This window comes from Kryptolebias marmoratus, linkage group LG15 (assembly GCF_001649575.2).
Source record: "Kryptolebias marmoratus isolate JLee-2015 linkage group LG15, ASM164957v2, whole genome shotgun sequence".
NCBI classification, from domain to species: domain Eukaryota; kingdom Metazoa; phylum Chordata; class Actinopteri; order Cyprinodontiformes; family Rivulidae; genus Kryptolebias; species Kryptolebias marmoratus.
The window spans coordinates 5,274,787-5,291,626 of record NC_051444.1 but is presented as its reverse complement, the minus strand read 5'-3'; the positions used below and the strand labels follow the sequence as shown (position 1 = coordinate 5,291,626).

At 38.8% G+C, this 16,840-nt stretch overlaps 2 protein-coding genes across 3 annotated transcripts in view; one reads left to right on the top strand and one right to left on the bottom strand.

Moving 5' to 3' along the window:
- ist1 (IST1 factor associated with ESCRT-III) overlaps positions 1-2,577 on the top strand; it is a 7,743-nt gene extending 5,166 nt beyond the window's left edge. For both annotated transcript variants that reach the window (XM_017403903.3, XM_017403898.3), the window contains exon 10: positions 794-2,577. In XM_017403903.3, the coding sequence (XP_017259392.1) occupies positions 794-957 (164 nt within the window). In that variant the 3' untranslated portion in view covers positions 958-2,577. The remainder of the gene's footprint in view (positions 1-793) is intronic.
- Positions 2,578-4,922: 2,345 nt separating this feature from the next.
- Positions 4,923-16,244, bottom strand: LOC108251068 (polycystic kidney disease protein 1-like 2). The gene is made up of 23 exons (XM_017441241.3): positions 15,614-16,244; positions 14,959-15,063; positions 14,787-14,815; positions 14,674-14,707; positions 14,489-14,571; positions 14,309-14,371; positions 14,048-14,206; positions 13,824-13,936; positions 13,625-13,745; positions 13,428-13,550; positions 12,657-12,876; positions 12,375-12,556; positions 12,067-12,297; positions 11,829-11,930; positions 10,725-10,903; positions 10,494-10,640; positions 10,202-10,404; positions 9,918-10,102; positions 9,684-9,816; positions 8,581-8,776; positions 8,270-8,489; positions 7,604-7,688; positions 4,923-5,333 (listed from the first exon to the last, which is right to left on the bottom strand). Exons 1-23 carry the CDS (start codon positions 15,930-15,932, stop codon positions 5,287-5,289), a joined length of 3,279 nt encoding a protein of 1,092 aa, XP_017296730.1. The 5' UTR covers positions 15,933-16,244; the 3' UTR covers positions 4,923-5,286.
- Positions 16,245-16,840: the final 596 nt, after the last annotated feature.

Genomic DNA, 16,840 nt, shown 5'->3' with positions numbered 1-16,840 from the left:
AATCATCAAAATTAAACGAAATAAACATTTGAAATATATGAGTTTGTATGTAATGTATGAATATAATATACAAGTTTCACTTTTTAAATGGAATTACTGAAATCAATCTACTTTTTCATGATATTCTAATTTTATGACCAGCACCTGTATAACTCAGTGAATTTTACCGATGTTGAGCTAAAAGCTGGTGTGATAGTAGCTGAGAGTTGGTCACAACACATTTCCCAAGAACAGATCAGGAGTCATCCATTCCTTTAGGAATTCCTAAGCCTTTAACTACAATCAGTAGTATTTGTTAATTTTGTATGCTGTATGGTTTGGAGACAAAAAGACAAGAGACAGAACAGGAAGTGTCAGAGCTGAAGATGTTGAGGTTCTCCTTGGGAGGGACAAGGATGGACAGGATCAGGAATGAGGTCATCAGAGGTCCAGCACAGGTTGAAGGACTGGGAGATAAAGTTAGAGAGTCCAGACTGAGATGGTTTGGACATGTGCAGAGGAGGGACAGAAGGATGTTAGAGACAAAGAGGACAGACTGAGATGGTTTGGACATGTGCAGAGGAGGGACAGAAGGATGTTAGAGACAGAGAGGAGATATATGGATGCAGTTAAAGAGGACATAGAGTGAGGACGGAGGACACAGAAGACAGTGTTAGATGGAGGAGGACGACTCGATGTGGTGACCCCTGAAAAGGGAACAGCTGAAAGAAGAGGAGGAATATTGTTAAAATGATGCTTTTAATGTTTGAGTTTTAGCTCCTATTTGGACTCGTGAACTTGTGTTTCTCTTCAGGTCCGACTCCAAAGCCTCGTGTGTACGACAACTCTCTACCAGAACTTCCCTCCGTTCCTGACACACTCCCTACATCCTCCATAGGCGGGAACACCACCACCTCGGACGACATCGACTTTGATGATTTGACGCGGCGGTTCGAGGAGCTGAAAAAGAAGACTTAATTTTTTTTTTAACCACCTGTCTACTCACACACACACTCATAGGCTGTTTTTTTATACATACACAGCTCAGAGCAGGAAATGGGAAATGTTTAAGTTTTTGGATCAGATTTGGGTTGTCCTTTTTTCCCCCTTCCTCTGCAATAATGTAATTTTACATAGATTTTAAACATACGTAAATTCTTACCTCATTTATACAAATATAACTAACTTGCTGAGTGTGTCGAGCTCTCATTAGAAAAGAACAAATCATTTCTTTAGGCAGTAAGCCTTTTTTTTTTTACTCCCAATCACGTGGGCCTGTTTTCCTGCTTTTCATTTAAGGTCACATTGTCTTTTAACTTTTCTCAAAAGTCTTTGTGATAAACTATATAATCAGATTTAGGATTTAACTGTTTCTTTTGTTGGGGTTTCGGGGTTTGACTAATATTTATGCTAAATGCCTTGATTCTGATGCCGCTGAGATCTTTGCCACTGTGTCAGACCAGTCAAACAAGCCTGACAGGTTCCGCCCTGCTGCAGAGGGAAACTGGGCGTTCAAACTTCTTGATGTCACCGTATTCACTCCGAGGCGCGGCGTGAAAATCCCCTAATGTTTTCCCGTAAAGCTGTCGTCGCTGTCAGAAGCCATAATCTCAGTCACATAGTTTTTAATCACTGTGGAAGGGTCGTTTTAAAACACTCACGTCGAGGTAGGATCTACACGAGGCAAGACTTCATCTCCTGCAGCTGACATCAATGTAAAAAGTGAAGTTAGGAAACCTGTTATTTAATACATTTATGATAATAAAGATGCTTATTTACGCAAGTGATTCTACTGTACAGCTAAAGAGGTTTGGCAGTGGTTATTTTTTATATATATCATCACTAAATTGTTTTGTTTTTTTTTGCCATTTTGAATGTTAGTTTTACCAAATACTTGTACTTTTTCCTACATGAAGTACTTCATTCTCTTAGCACTCCTATCAGACAAAAGATTTGACTCAACTTTATCCAATTAGATCCAGGTTTTGACTCCAGGGGTGATAGTTTTGTGTTATTCTGTACCTGCATCACTGCATTTGCCTTAGCTATCATCTCTCATCTGAGGCCTTGCCAGTCTGTAATAGAATTAGACGCTCGTTAGACTGGAGTCATGTTACCTGGATTGATTTTCAGTTTGTGTTTCTCCCCTACTTCAGTTAAATGTGTGCATCTAATGAACAGAGGTCTGTTCTGTCGGTAGGGTGGATGTTTGTTTCCTGTGGAAAGAAGGAAAAAAGAAGAGAGGGTTTCGTTTTTGTGCAGACATGCTGTAACCGAACCACACCCAGCTCTGCTTGCATGGCAAATGAACGGCGGCCTCGGCTTAAATGATTCAGCACTTTTCCGGAGGCCCGAGAGTCGGCTTCCCAGCTGGATCATACAGACCCAGTTTAATAATTAATTCTGCAAGTTTTGAAGGACATAAAGTGAGATTATCGACACTACAGAGCTGGGAGCTGCTTGCTATTTTCTTCTATGTGCGACTGTTCTGTCAATCTGTATCTTTAGACACAAAATTGTGTCTTTGTTTAAAAACAAAATTGAGTTGTTTTTTTTCACGGTGTATGCTAAAATAACAAATAAAAGACTGGAACTGGACAACTTTGTGGTCAGTAACATTTTTTTTTTTATTTCTCTCCAGTTTCAAACCATTACTAAACTGCTATGTGTGTTAGTAACCACTAGGGGTCCTTAATGTTTGAAGAAAACACATTCTCAGATAACAATGTCTTCTTTTACAGCTTTGTTAAGTGAAATTCTTAAATATTTTAAAAATTATTTTCAATAAGTTATTAAAGGTAACAGTAGGTTATCAATTCATATTGATTTAGATGCAAATATAAACAGCATTAGTTAGCTTATGTTTTTTTTTTTTTTATAAAAACATGTTACTTTTTTTGTTGCTCCATATTTCAATTGGTGTTAAATGTTGGATTGATAATATTTGGAACAACAAACAAGTTAGAATGGAAAACCCAACTTGTATAAATTGTGTATTTATTACTGAGCAAAGCCACCACCAGCATGGGCAAAACCAGCTTCATTCAGGCCTCGACATCCCAACGAAACAAATGAAAGCCAGAATATAAAACAGCTTTTTTCGTAATAAGTCCTGAAGCAAAATAAAACACATTTTAACCCATTTCCAGCTGATTCGGTTTAAGCTAAAGGCCAAAAGCCAGAGCGACCAAGTTTCTGTCAGGCAGCTCAAAGATTATTCATCTGAAAGGACACAATTTGCAAAGGAAATGAACACAAGCTCCCAAAACAACAGAGGCAGTGAAGAAGATGCTTCTTTTTGTCCTACTTCAGACTTTCAGGTCAGGTGAGGATTATGTCACCTGGCAAAGTAAGAAAATGCAGTTTTGTGGTTCTGGGTGGGGTTAAATATAAATTATTAAACTTTATTTGGTTTGTGAGATCATTTTGATGTCAAAAACAAATAATCAGCCATACTTTAAAGGTATTTTCTGTCAGACTGGTTCATTTATTTCTCATTTTCTCCATCATTTCGAGTGTTTGACATGCAGTGTGTATAAAATGCATTCGCCACTTTGGATGTTTTAACCTTTTATAGTTATTTTAAACAATCATGACCTTTTTTTGACAAAAATAAAGATGTTTTTTAAATCAAAAATCACAAAGCTTAAAGAGTTTCAGCAGAAATCACTTTATTTAAACTCACACATAAAGTCCCGCTAAATAAAACTAACAAATAATTAATTCACAATTAAAATGAAACAACAGAAGAGCTAGTTAGAGCCAGCAGTGCTGCACATGTTCCCAAACCAAAAGCAGAAACATGACGGGAGTTTAAGTCTGCTGGATGAATCATTCAGGAGGAGGAGAGACTGAATCTGACTCATAAATGATGAACAGGAGAAACATCCACTTTCAATTAACGTGTGATCAATTAACCATCAGTTCCCATAAGTGCATCTTCCTGCTCATTTTCCAAACTGTGCCTTCATCTAAAGTTTGCAGCTGTGATCTAAGAATCAGGATGTTTTTGGCCTAATTTGCTGCTAATATGTTTGCACAAAAATAATCATTTAAAAAAGGAACTTTTGTGCAGAAACAAGATGATTTCAGTATCTACAGTTTGATATAAAAGTAATTTAAACCCCATTTAAAATGAAATTGCAACAGTTGAACACAAATTAAAGCAGTTAAGAGCTACATTAAAGCATACAGTTATGCTAATGTTGTATTTTTGGTAAAAATCAGTGATTTTCCAGAACTTTTCCAGCCGACAAAATAACAGTGACAAAGACTCGTGACTGTTGCTGGTTAAAGTACACGGACATTACGGATGATTAAACAATTAAACAAAAACATAATGACAACAAAAGCATCCTGATCAAGTATCAGACTATTTTTCTATATTTATGATTACTTTTTTAATCTGTTGTAACGATGATGGCTAAAAAAAATGCTGTTAGGATTTTATAATAGTTTTCCCCGTGTGTCTCTCATGAATCACCAAACAGATTTTAAAGAAACCTTCAGAAAGTAAATCCCTTGATTAACCTCTACAGCTGATTAAGTTTTGGAGTTTCAAAATGATTCAAGATGGCCGCCACAGCCAATCGAACTGAACTGACACAATTAAAAGGCTATAACTCAGTTAATTTTAGAGGTACTGAGCTGAGAATCGGTGTGGTCGTAGCTGAGAATCATTCACAACAAATACTCCAGGAGATATTGTGGTGTTGCATAAAATTGTGCAAAATGTTATTTTTAAAATTTGACCAAATTGGCTATAATGCTGTCATTTCTCAACAGACGACTCTTGCATTAAAGGTGGCGGGTGATATGCATTCCTTCAAGGACTTCAAGGCTTTTAATTTCAAATTTCAATATATATATATATATATATATATATATATATATATATATATATATATATATATATATATATATTATTACTTTAAAATTATGCTTACATGGTACAGTGTTTACATGTTATAGTACAGTTTTTTTCTTTTACTAAAAATTGTTAAAGAGGTTCCAATTTGTTTGATGCCATGAAGCTCGAGTGTCTTTTCTCTGTATGTAGGTTTTTTTAGATGAATCGCTTCTATTTAAAATAAAATTTCTTTTTATAAAACATGTTTACATACAAGAATAGTTAGATCCGTTCCCGTTTACTCCGACTCAACACTAAAGCAAGAATATCTGTACATATGAAAACATTAGAATATGTTAGATAATTCAATAACCCAAACTAAATCCTCCAGGAAGAGCAGATAAGAGACGTGCTGTAGGAGAAGACGAGGAGGACGTGTCCTTTTAAATGTTGCATCCTCACAGTGTCTCCCTGCCGGTGTACTGTCTGCACTTCTCTACTTGTTCTGTTAAATGGAAAGAACACGAGATTAAGACTCTCACAGGAAGGTTGTGTTCACAACACACTTAACAGAGAGAAGTCAGTGAATAACAAAAAACAACAACTGGATTCTAGCTGTTCCTGTGTGCTAAACAGGATTATATAAGAGTTCTCTGCAGCCAGCCTGTCATTAAATGTCAAAGCCAACTGCTTTATGACACATTAATAAATAATTGGAGAGAGAAATTACATTTAGACGCCATGTTAGACTGGTTCAAAGGTGTCCTAACGTTTTCTTTTCAGTTTTTCTTACGTAAAGTCTTATATGCTTTATGAAAAGTTTCTCTGTGAAGCAAAGACGCTGAAAACAGAGGATCGAAGGAGGCTGCTGTCCACCCGAGCTACTTGGTGGTCACATATTCGTTTTAAATGTGGATCCCTGCATCTTCGTCCTCACTGAGACATCAAATAATAACACGTAAGAATTTAAAAGAAATAATATTTAAATGTGAAGTTGGTTTATTTCTTCCACTTCTGCTGAGTTCACATCCTTCACAAAATCTTTTGTCATAAAAAACAAAACATGTTGAGCTTGGATGGTGGTCTGTGGTCCTTCAGTGTGACAGGATCATAATTCTGCACTCTCATGACCAGAAATGACCCGCAACAACTACCATAAACCATAAAGTGTCCACAGCTTTTCCTCCTCTATTAAAGTCCAGATATAATAATTAGAGCATCAGTGTTAATTTCCTTTCATTGTTTGATTAATATCTTTGTTTGATCTTTGTGCTGCACTCGATTCACTTGCAGCAGAAAGTTGCACAGCCCAACATCTATTAAATCTTGCATCATACAGTGTGACACGGGTTACTATCAAGAGTTTAGAATATTAAGAATCACAAAGTCTTGCATGTATCGGTTGCTTACAACAGCCGGAAGTCGAACAATCTGAGCTGAGCTTAAGTTCAATTTGTTGTCATTTATCTGACCTGATTTCTCGTTAACTCTTCTCCGTATTTTATTAGATTTACATCATCACACTTTCTTCCTGTTAAAAAACGACGAAGCAACATCATCAGCTTTTCCTTCTTCACAAAGAAGCACAAAGAGTGCTGAGCTCCCTGCTGTTTTGGATTTTAAAGAAAGAAACTGTTGAACTGCAAACCTTCTCACAGCCTACAAATTAGTGGATGAAAGCTCACCTCTTCTTACGCAAGTCTGAGCTACAGCAACATTCAGCTGGCTTAAGGGACATTTTGGACATGCTAGCCAAAGCCATCTGCTAAGGACAACAAGACCAGAGATGAACTGAATCTTTCCTCGGTTTAAGCAGCTGTGATAACCAAGGAGGTTCAAGGTTCCTCACCTATTCTCAGGCGTTCCACCCTTAACGTGCCAAGGACAGTCTTCACTCATGAGGACGCTTCAGATCTCACCCAAAAGGGCTTTTCAGTTCTTATCGTGGGTTGGGAGTTCCAGGTTGTTATAATGATCACAATATTAGAGCCCTAAGGTCCCACGAGTCGCTGACCCGCCTCTCCATCCTTTGAGTCGTTTGGGTTGGTGTTACTTGTTGAATGCTTCATAACGAGGCCAACATGTGGGCTGTTTTGGTCACGTTTCAGGGTGTGAATGGTTGTGAAACTGCCTGGAGAGACGAGTCAGGGCTGCACTTTAGGTGTTTAAAGATGGAACCTCAGACCGCCTCCTCAGTTAAATGTTGGCTTTCTGTGTTAAAGGTCCTCCTTCAAATCTCAGCTTTTTAACCATTCACATCTTGAAACTAAAACAGCTCATCAGAGGGCATTTAACAAGTGTCAAAGACCCAAACGACTCACAGGATGGAGGGGTGGGTCATTATATGAGCGTTATAACGACTTATACGCCTGCAAACTCCCAACCCACGATCAAAACTGAAGAAGTCTTCTGGATGAGATGTGAAAGTCTAGCTGCCTTTTATTGAACCACTCAGGATCATACTATCCTGGATGACGGAGAATCTACACCAGTGTTGAGCAAGAACAATAATAGGGATGATGCAAAAGATTTTTATTTTCTGATGCAAGGACTTGCATCAGCAACCACTTTAAAGATGATAAAAAGACAAAAACTGTTTGAAGTTATGTGCTGCAAAACATGACATTGTGTTAGCAGGCGATCATGCATAAATAAAGGAACTACAGCTGTCATAAGATCAGTGTTTGGGCACTTTCTTTTGAGCAGACTCCCTTCAATATTTTTCTAACAGCAAACAGTTTAAAAAAAAAAACTCTGGATGAATGCTTTTCTTACCCAACAGTGCGACCTCGGCCTCCTCAGTGTCCTCCACAGCCACAGGTTTCAGCAGCAGCGCAAAGACCACAGCAACACCGATCACCTGAGAACAAGAACAGCCTCAGTAAGACATCGTACACACAAACATTTAAGGACATAGAGACTTTTACATTAAATTACCTTGATTTATAAGGCACATTTAAAACAACCAGTGTAATAAATCCTAAGATAAGAGCCACAAAAACATCATATTTAATGTAAAGCAAAAAGATGTACTAAAACATAAAATAGAAAAACAAGTAAAAGACATTAAATGACATAAATAATAGATTTCCTTTTACCTTCCTTTTAAGATGCTTCTTAAAAACTTTATCATAGGGGGCACACTTGATTGACACTGGAAGGCTGTTCCACAGTTTTGGGGTGGTTTACTAACTAATCTAGAACGTGCAACTTTAAAAAGATTTGTTCAGAAGATCTAAGACATCTAAAACTTTAACAGGACCGGCTTTTTTTTCTGGTACCAGTTAGGAGACTGGCTGCAGAAATCTGAACCAGAAAACATGCAGGCTGAAGATACAGGAAGTAAAACAAAGAAATTTATTCTGAAATCTGTGTCTGAAGCAGAAAAGGTTCTCAGATTTAAAGTCTTGACCAGGATGAAGTGTTTCTGATTTTCCCCACCTTGAGAGGCTGGAGGATGAAGATGCTCTCAAAGAGGGACAGGCCCAGAGAAATGACCCACTTGATGGACTTTTCTTTGCCGTACTGAAAGCCATACAGCAGGGTGAAGTACGTGGATATTCCACTGATGGACAGCAGCAGGAACCAACCGATGAACACAAACCACCATGGCAGCCGGAAGCCCGCAGACGCCTTCTTCTTCTTCCTCACGGGAGGCGGGCTGAGCGAAGAAAAGGAAATGAGTGACAGAAAATAAACCAAAAAGGAAAATCTTAATAGATGCATCTGTTAGTGAGAGCGAGGTGGCCGACCAGTTGGCCAGGTGGCTGCTGAGGACCATCTCGGCTTTGCGAACCAGCAGGCTGGTGAGGCTGAGAACCTGCTGGTACTCGGCTGGATTCAGGAAGTTTTTTCCATCCAGTTTCTCCAGGCTCAGCAGGAGGTGGCAGAGGCTGGCCAGGAGGAACTTGCTGCAGTAGACCCAGTGGTTGTTGCTCTCACTCTCACCTGTCGCAGGTTTATAACAGGAGTCATTACACGAAGCAGAACAGTGAAGGCTGAAGAGAGGAGTTTAAATGGACAAGTTACAGTGACGTGCTACTAGGGGGGGAAAAAAAAATCTTTATTTAAAAGAGAAGTCTGGAAAAAAAATTGTTGCTAATAACTCCATAAAACCTTTCAGTATGACATCCTTCAAAAATAGATTTAATTAAAAAATAAATTATCGTAAAGTTGTTATGTCCAGACAGATATTGAGCTAAAATGTGATGTGGTAGTAGCTGAGCATCGTCACCAGCACACGATGAAAGTGCAACACAGCTGCCACAGCTAATCAACCTTAGAAAAGAAGAGATTAAACCTCAGTTTTACACATAATGAGTTAATATTTGGAGATGTAGTAGCTGAGAGTCATCCCATGTTGTACACAACTGCACTTTACTTTTTTTGACAAAAAGAATAAAACTTTTGAACATATGATGATCTTCGTTTAAAAGGTGTTGATTGATATGCACTCCTTTAAGAAATGCTGGATCTTTAATTTTTAAATTAAATTACCTTTTAGGCTTTAGACCTTTTTAGAAATCTAGATTTTTAATTAATTTTAAAAAAGTTTGTTCTGTAGTTGAGACAAAATTTGATGTCTTAAGGACCCTTTACATGAGATTAACAGGCTGAAAATATATTTGTGTAGAGATGAGCTTAGTTTGGTTGGTATTGATCAGAATAAGTCTGTTTTAATGCTCATTTTCTTATTCTAATCCTTCTTTCCGAACATCTAAAGTTGAAAAATGTTTTGGTTCCAGCTAAAAATCTGTTTTTTCCTTCCTTGTTTGTGTAAAGTGTAGTTGCTTGCCTTATTAAAGTAAATTGTATTTTAAACCTTTTATTAAACTAAACATGTTTATAATTTTACCTTGCATTTGTTGGATAAAGATGTGGATTCTGTCCACAGCAGGGAGGAGGTCAGAGGAGGACTCCAGCCCGGGCATCTCCAACATCTTGTTTTTTGGACTCATGCTCAACAGAGAAATCATCTCATCTGTTTCCTGCAGGAAGAAAAAAACATCATATTTAAGGATAAAGATGAATAGTGTTTAATTAACTAAATCTCAAATGTGTAGAAAAGTAAAAACAAAACAAAACCCACCTTCAGAACAGCTGGCATGGTGACGGCGGGGGGTTTGAAGACTTCCTCTGCGTCTTTTTTGGATTTGGAAACCACTCGAGGTCGGATTTTTCGGAAGATGGTGATGATGAGGATGTTGATTGGGAACATGAGGAGACCACACTGGATCCCCACCATGAAGTCCTGCCAAGTGATCTCCAATGAGCCTGAACAGAAAGCAAACAAACTCATGATGTCATCGATGGAAAGCAGCTCCAAACAAGCCTGGCTGCATCAAAAGTTCATAAATCTCACTCCGTCGTCACCTAATGAGAAGAGCAGAGGTGAGCTTTCATCCACAGGAATGTTCCAGAAAGCAATGTTGATGGCCATGGTGCAGAGGAGCAGGCACATGCAGCAGGAGACCCTCTGAGCTCGTGTAAAGGGGCTCCGAGAAGGAGGATCCACAATGGACACCCAGATGTGTTCATCCCTGAAACCGGTCGATGTTCGGCTCTGGAAAATGTTCCTGAGAGAAAAGAAATCATGATTTAACACGGCGCTGCTAAAAAGCTGAGCTGTTTCCGTTCTTTTCTTTTCAGAGTACAGAATTCGGACCTGAAGCTGGCGATTTCGTTGTTTTTTGCGGCGTTGAAGGTTTTTTTGGTGGCGCCGTCTCCTCGGTCAGCACTCAGCCAACAGTTACAGAAGAAGTGCCAGACATTTCGACTTTGAAGATCTTGCACGAAAACTTTGCTGATATACCTTTTGTTGTGGAGAAAATTCATTTACAAAAGAATTAAATTTTACCTTAAGGCTCTCTTGTCTAAGGAGCTCTGCCTTTTTTACCATGAAGGGTTCCCGCCTGAGTTGTCGTGCTGCAGACGGAGAGTTCGCATGTCGCCCAGCGGGAAGGGTGTGGCCAAGAGGAACATATCGAAAGATCCTCTCTCAAACACAGGCTTGTTGGAATCAGTAAGAGTGTGTATGGTGCTCTCTCCATCTGTGCCAACCAGCTTCGCTGTGACCTGCAGGACAGCGCAGGATACAGCATATCGATTAAACAGCACCTGCAAATAATCCAGTAATTTCTACTCTATATAAACATAGCATAAAAAGGAAGTTAATTTGTGTTTGGCTGTGTCAGTGCTTCTGAGAAATTAATCTTATATCATTGGAAAGCTTGTTTATTTCCCGTAAATGGTGCCACATTTTTAAGAAAAATGCATTTGTGGGTTTCCCCCATGAAAAACCTGCTAAAACTTTTTTGCCAATGCCGAACAGCTTATTGACTTTTGGTTTGACCTTCTAGTACCCCAGGTGCTGACAGTCAGGTGCCTTTCTAGAGCTGATTATCAGTGGCAACCAGTGGCAATCCATCCATCCAATTTCTTTACCCACTTCTCCATTTTGGGTCACGAAGAGCTGGTGCCTATCTCCAGCACTGTGCAAGAGGCAAGGGACACCCTGGACAGGTCGCAGGTCCATCGCAGGGCCTCATAGAGACAAACAACCACTCACACCTAGGGACAATTTAAGAGTGACCAATTAACCTAACATGCATGGGAGGAAACCGGAGTAAACCCACGTGAGCACAGGGAGAACATGCAAACTCCACCCAGAAAGGCCCCAGGCCAGGATGCTGTTCCACCCTCCAGCAGCAATCTTTTATTCAGTTCATAGCTTCCCCAAATGGTATGGAATTAAAACTGAGATTTTATGTTTTGAAAAGTTGCCAAGTTTCAGTGTTTAATTGTTGTTTTTGTACTATTTTAAATGAAAGATTACATAATTAGCAAGTCTTCCTAATCCTCTTTTAGTTGTTGTTCTTCTTTGCCAGATGTTCTAACTTTTTTTCTTGAAACAGGAACAGAAATGCTGTCAAAGATGAAAAAAAGAATCATATTTATCAGGAATAAAATACAACCCTGTCAGTTAAAAGGAAATCCTTACATTCGCAGTAGTTCCGGCGTTTTTGCGATGACTAGTTTGGACACCGATCAAGTAGTTGTACTGAGCTCCTGGGTGATTGTCCTCCAGCAGAGTTATCTTCCTCTGATAATAAACCAAAAAGCAGAGTGCAAATATTTGAATGAAACCAATAAGTATAATTTCTCTTACATTTTGTTGCGATTTCCTTTGTCCTTTAATTATTAACAAACGGCACATGAAGGGCATAATGAGGTCTGACCTTAGAGCTTGCCCGGCGGTCAGCGTAGCAAGCCATCAGCAGTGTGGAGAGGTAAAGCCCGTAGAAAACACACAGCAGGGCCAGCACCACATAGTTCTCGTTAACGGTGGCAAAGAGCTCTGCTGTCCGAGATATGTCTACATAGTTTGGCATCACAAAGAAGGAGCTCCCAAAAAGAGTGAGGTGGTTACACAGGCAGTGTGTAAGCTTTGGAGTGCTTTTGTCTCCCACCTGAGACAAACACATGTGTCACTGTGTGAATCACTACACAATATTCTTATATATGCAGAATGCTTTATTTCACCCACCATGCAGCCTTCAGTTCTCCATTTCTCCAGCTCTGTATCCCAGTACAGGCACTTGCTCATAAAAATGGTGACTGTCAATGACACGCTTGTTTTCGAAGTGAAATTTAAGAGTCTGGTGTCAACAAACCAAACCCCAGAATTCTGCTGAAACATCTCAGGGGTTATCATCCAGCGATAGCCTCCTGAAAACCAAAATATATTTATCTGTTAACTAAACTCAACAACAACAACAAAAAAAGAAGCTCTAATTCACAGAGAAGTGGATCAACTTGCTGGTGTTACCTGTGTGGCTCAAGATGGTTGTGTTGCTGAAATATGTGGAGTTGGGGGGCGACCCGTAAGACAATGTAAGAAGCAGCGACACATTGACGCTGGGCTCTACGCTGAAGAAGACGGTCATCTGAGGGTCTGAGATATTCAGTGTAGAAACTGATTTGGTGTCTTTGGTCAACTCGACGGTACTGTTCATAAACCCTGCGTGTTTCGGACGAGTCAAAAATATCTGAGGAAACCAGAGACAGCAAGAGTATGTTTGTTTGTGGGACAAGCTGCAAAATGAAAATGTTAATTTAAATATTACATTAATTTAATTTTCTTAATTTCTGAAGCATCACATCTAAAAAAAGATGGGACAAGTTCATGTTTCATGCCTCAAGATCACCAACATCCAATATTGACTTTCAAGCTTAACCTTTGACCCTAGAGATTCTTTAAACTTTTTGATGATATTATGAACTGCAGATGATGGGATATTCAAAGTCTTCTCAACTTTCCATTGAGGAACATTATTCTGAAATTGTTCCAAGCAGTCTTTTGCAGACTGGTGAACCTCTGCCCATCTTTACTTCTGGACTCAGCTTCTCTAAAATGTTCTTTTTATACCCGGTCTTTTTTTATACTTTCTCCTAACTATGCAACTACAAGACTTTTAAGAACTGATTTTATTTACGTCACTGTCATGAAGGGTTTGTAATGTTGACTTAGCTGCATGAAATGCATGTTCTGGTGTCTGAGACGTGCCAACGCAAATGTTAAAAACTTTCATTGCTGTACCTCAATCATCTCTGTCAGGTTTTCCAGCCTAATCTCGTCTGCTCCATCACTAAGTATAAAGTTGCAAACACTTCCTGAAATGTTGTCGTCAGAAGGGTGAGGGTTACTGGGGAACGTAGCCATCTGAAAATAAAGGAAGCTCTTTCAGAAAGGTGGCAGATAAGACACAAAAAACATGTTTATATTTCATCCCAGACCTGTGCTGTGACACTATCAAAACCTCCGACTTTTGACTGTAGAGCTGAGAATGATGGGAGCTTCACAAACCCATCTTCCTTTGAGCCCACCAGTGCATTGTCAAGTCCATCAGGTTTGACTCTGATGGAGGAGAAGAGAAGTCACAGTTTACCTACAAATACATATTTGTTTCAAATAACTGAAGTACCATATACCTACGTTCTCATATAGAGGGTGCTTGTTAGGGTCCTGGTTATATATGTCTGATTAATTTCTAGACCAGTCAGCAGAGAAGCTATACGAATAATTTCGAACAATGTCTCAAACAAAGACTGCAGAGGAAAAACAAATAAAACAAGTAAAACCCCAGCAATGTTTGACTCTAAAAAACCAAACAGTAAGAAGACATTTATGTGTTTGGTAATAGAGGCATGGGAACTTACTATGGGATTTGGGTTGCTATCAGTGTCACATTTTTTCTGTGACAGTCGCATCATGGCAGTGCTGCAGCTAATGATGTCTGCAACGATGCTTTTGTTTTCTGAAACATCATCTTTAGTCAAGGTTTTTGTACCATTCAACAAAGCCCCAATAAACTTAGCCTGTGAGAAGAGAAAGCAGACTTTATTTAACAACATTACACGCTGAGATAATAAGAAAGACCAGAATTAAAAAGGGTATTGTAGTAAAATAAAGGAGCCCACCCTTTTGTCATTGGTTGGTTCCCCTGGTTGCTTCTCCATTATCCGCAGTGCTTTGTCTGCAAACTACATCAGATAAAGAGCACATTCAAACTCTGACGTAAGTACTTTTTTCTGTACAACTCAATTTTTAAAACTGTGTATCTTGAATAGCTGGACTGAAATTAAAGAGGCGTATCTCACCTGTAGTAGCACAGAAATGTTGTTGACATTTGAAACCATGCCATCTAAATAATAATTTAATTTGTCTGTATTTCTCTTGTGCCCTGGAATGAAAACATTTGGGTTTATTTTTTTATTTAATAAGATACACAATGTCATATTCTGACTGATGACTTCTGTGCATTAGGAAATCTGTTAAAACTTACGAGATCTGACTTGATGACCAGGGATGATTGTTTGCTGAAGAGAAAAAAACCCCCAAAGATGTTAATATTTATTCTGACAAATTCTACCTGATAAAGTAAGATTTATCTCTTACCTTTGTTCTTGATGGAGACTTCCAACCTCCTAAAACAAGAATGACACTTTTAACTAAATGCGACATAATGAAACATGTAGTAATTCAGTGGTATTAGTGGTATTAGTGGTATTTGTAATTTAAGCAAGAACAAAAGTGTTAACGCAATTATCTATTTGGAGTCTTTACATACTGTGGATGCAGAGAAAGCCCCGTTTCATCCTGCAGTTAGATGTAAGAAGCTGAAGAGGATTTAACTTGATGTATGTGCAGAAATCCTTTGAAACATCGTCATTTTCTGTTTTGAAATAAAAGATTTGCGCACAAATTATGCAATAGGACTGTTTGCTTTTGGTTCAGTAAACTGAATATGTATAACATGTTTTGTCGAACCAGATTTTCAGTTTTTTAAAGACATTTCACAAACATCATCCATTCATTTAAATTAAAAAAAATATTTTTCTGTTAAAAAATTCTTATCATCCTATTTAACAACATTTTGAAGGAGCCTTTTAAAACCTAAAAAGACACAAAATTCGAAATTATTTAAACTGAGATAAAAAAACGATAAACATGTAGCATCTCTTGGGTTCAAGAGATAATTTTAGGATCTCATGAAACATCTTATGCATTTTTTCTCCTATTTTATACATTATCTTTACTTTATTGACTTTGTAAACAATGAGTTTAGTGATTAGTCAATCAAACAACATAAAAAGTCTTTTTTTCATCCTTATATCCACAGATCTACACATTAGGTCCATAATAAATGACAAAATGACTTCTTTTTTGACCTAAACTGCCACAATGAACCACAAAAACAGAAAATTAAACTGTATTTTACTCACTTAGTGAAGGTCTTTGATTAACATGCACCCTTTCTCCCATCCACCATGTCAAGTTGCTGGTGTTATTCTCCCTGGTGATGTTGCTCAGGTAGATTTTAACTGAATTGCTCAAAACTTTTAGCAGCTTCCCTCCTTTCTTTGCACAGCTGCTGCTGGCCTGGTCCCAGGTTTTTGACTCCTCCACAAACTTCAGACAGACATTTTTTGAAACAAAATCACAGTGCACTGGCAGGTTATTACTAGTCTCTGAGTTTTCAGGTTGTGACAGACATCCAACTGTAATCCACATAAAGATAAAGGTCTGAAGTGACATGTCCATTGCTGGGCTGCAGCTGCTGGAGCTGTGGCTGGACCTTCAACTGAGCAAAGAAACTTCAGCCCGTCACATGAAAATGAGAGAGCTTCCTCCAGAAAAAAAAAAAAAACTCTGCATATGTTCCTAATACTTTAGGGAAATCAGAGCAGCCACACAAACAAGATGCAAAGTGGAGGAGTTTCTTGATGTCACTCAAGTTAACTCAAGCTTTCTCTTATCTTCTTCTCTTTCTTTCAGCTGTTCTCTTTTCAGGGGTCCCCCCAGCGAGTCCTCCTCCTCCATCTAACTCTGTCCTCTGTGTCCTCTGTCTCCACTCAAGCTACCTCCATGTCCTCTCTAACTGCATCCATATATCTCCTTTTTGTCTCTTTCCTGGTAGCTGCGTCTCTAACATCCTTCTACCAATATACCCACTGTCCCTCCTCTGCACATGTCCAAACCATCTCAGTCTGGACTCTCTAACTTTATCTCCCAGTCCTTCAACCTGTGCTGTACCTCTGATGTCCTCATTCCTAATCCTGTCCATCCTCGTCCCTCCCAAGGAGAACCTCAGCATCTTCAGCTCTGCCACTTCCTGTTCTGTCTCCTGTCTTTTTGTCTCCAAACCGTCCAACATGGCTGCTCTCCCCACTGTCTTACAAACCTTTCTTTAAAACTACTCCTGAAACTTTTCTCCATCCACTCCATCCTGCCTGGACTCTCTTCTTTATCTCTTTACACTCCCCGTTTTCCTGGACAGTCGACCCTAGCGACTTAAAGTCCTGCACCATTGTGAGCTCTGCTCCTTTTAACCTCACTGTTCCACCTGCCTCCTTTTTATTCACACACAAGCTTTCCACTTATATAGTGACCTGTAACTTATTTCATAAATTGCATTTAACATTTAAAACATATTAGTTATTATTTTAGGT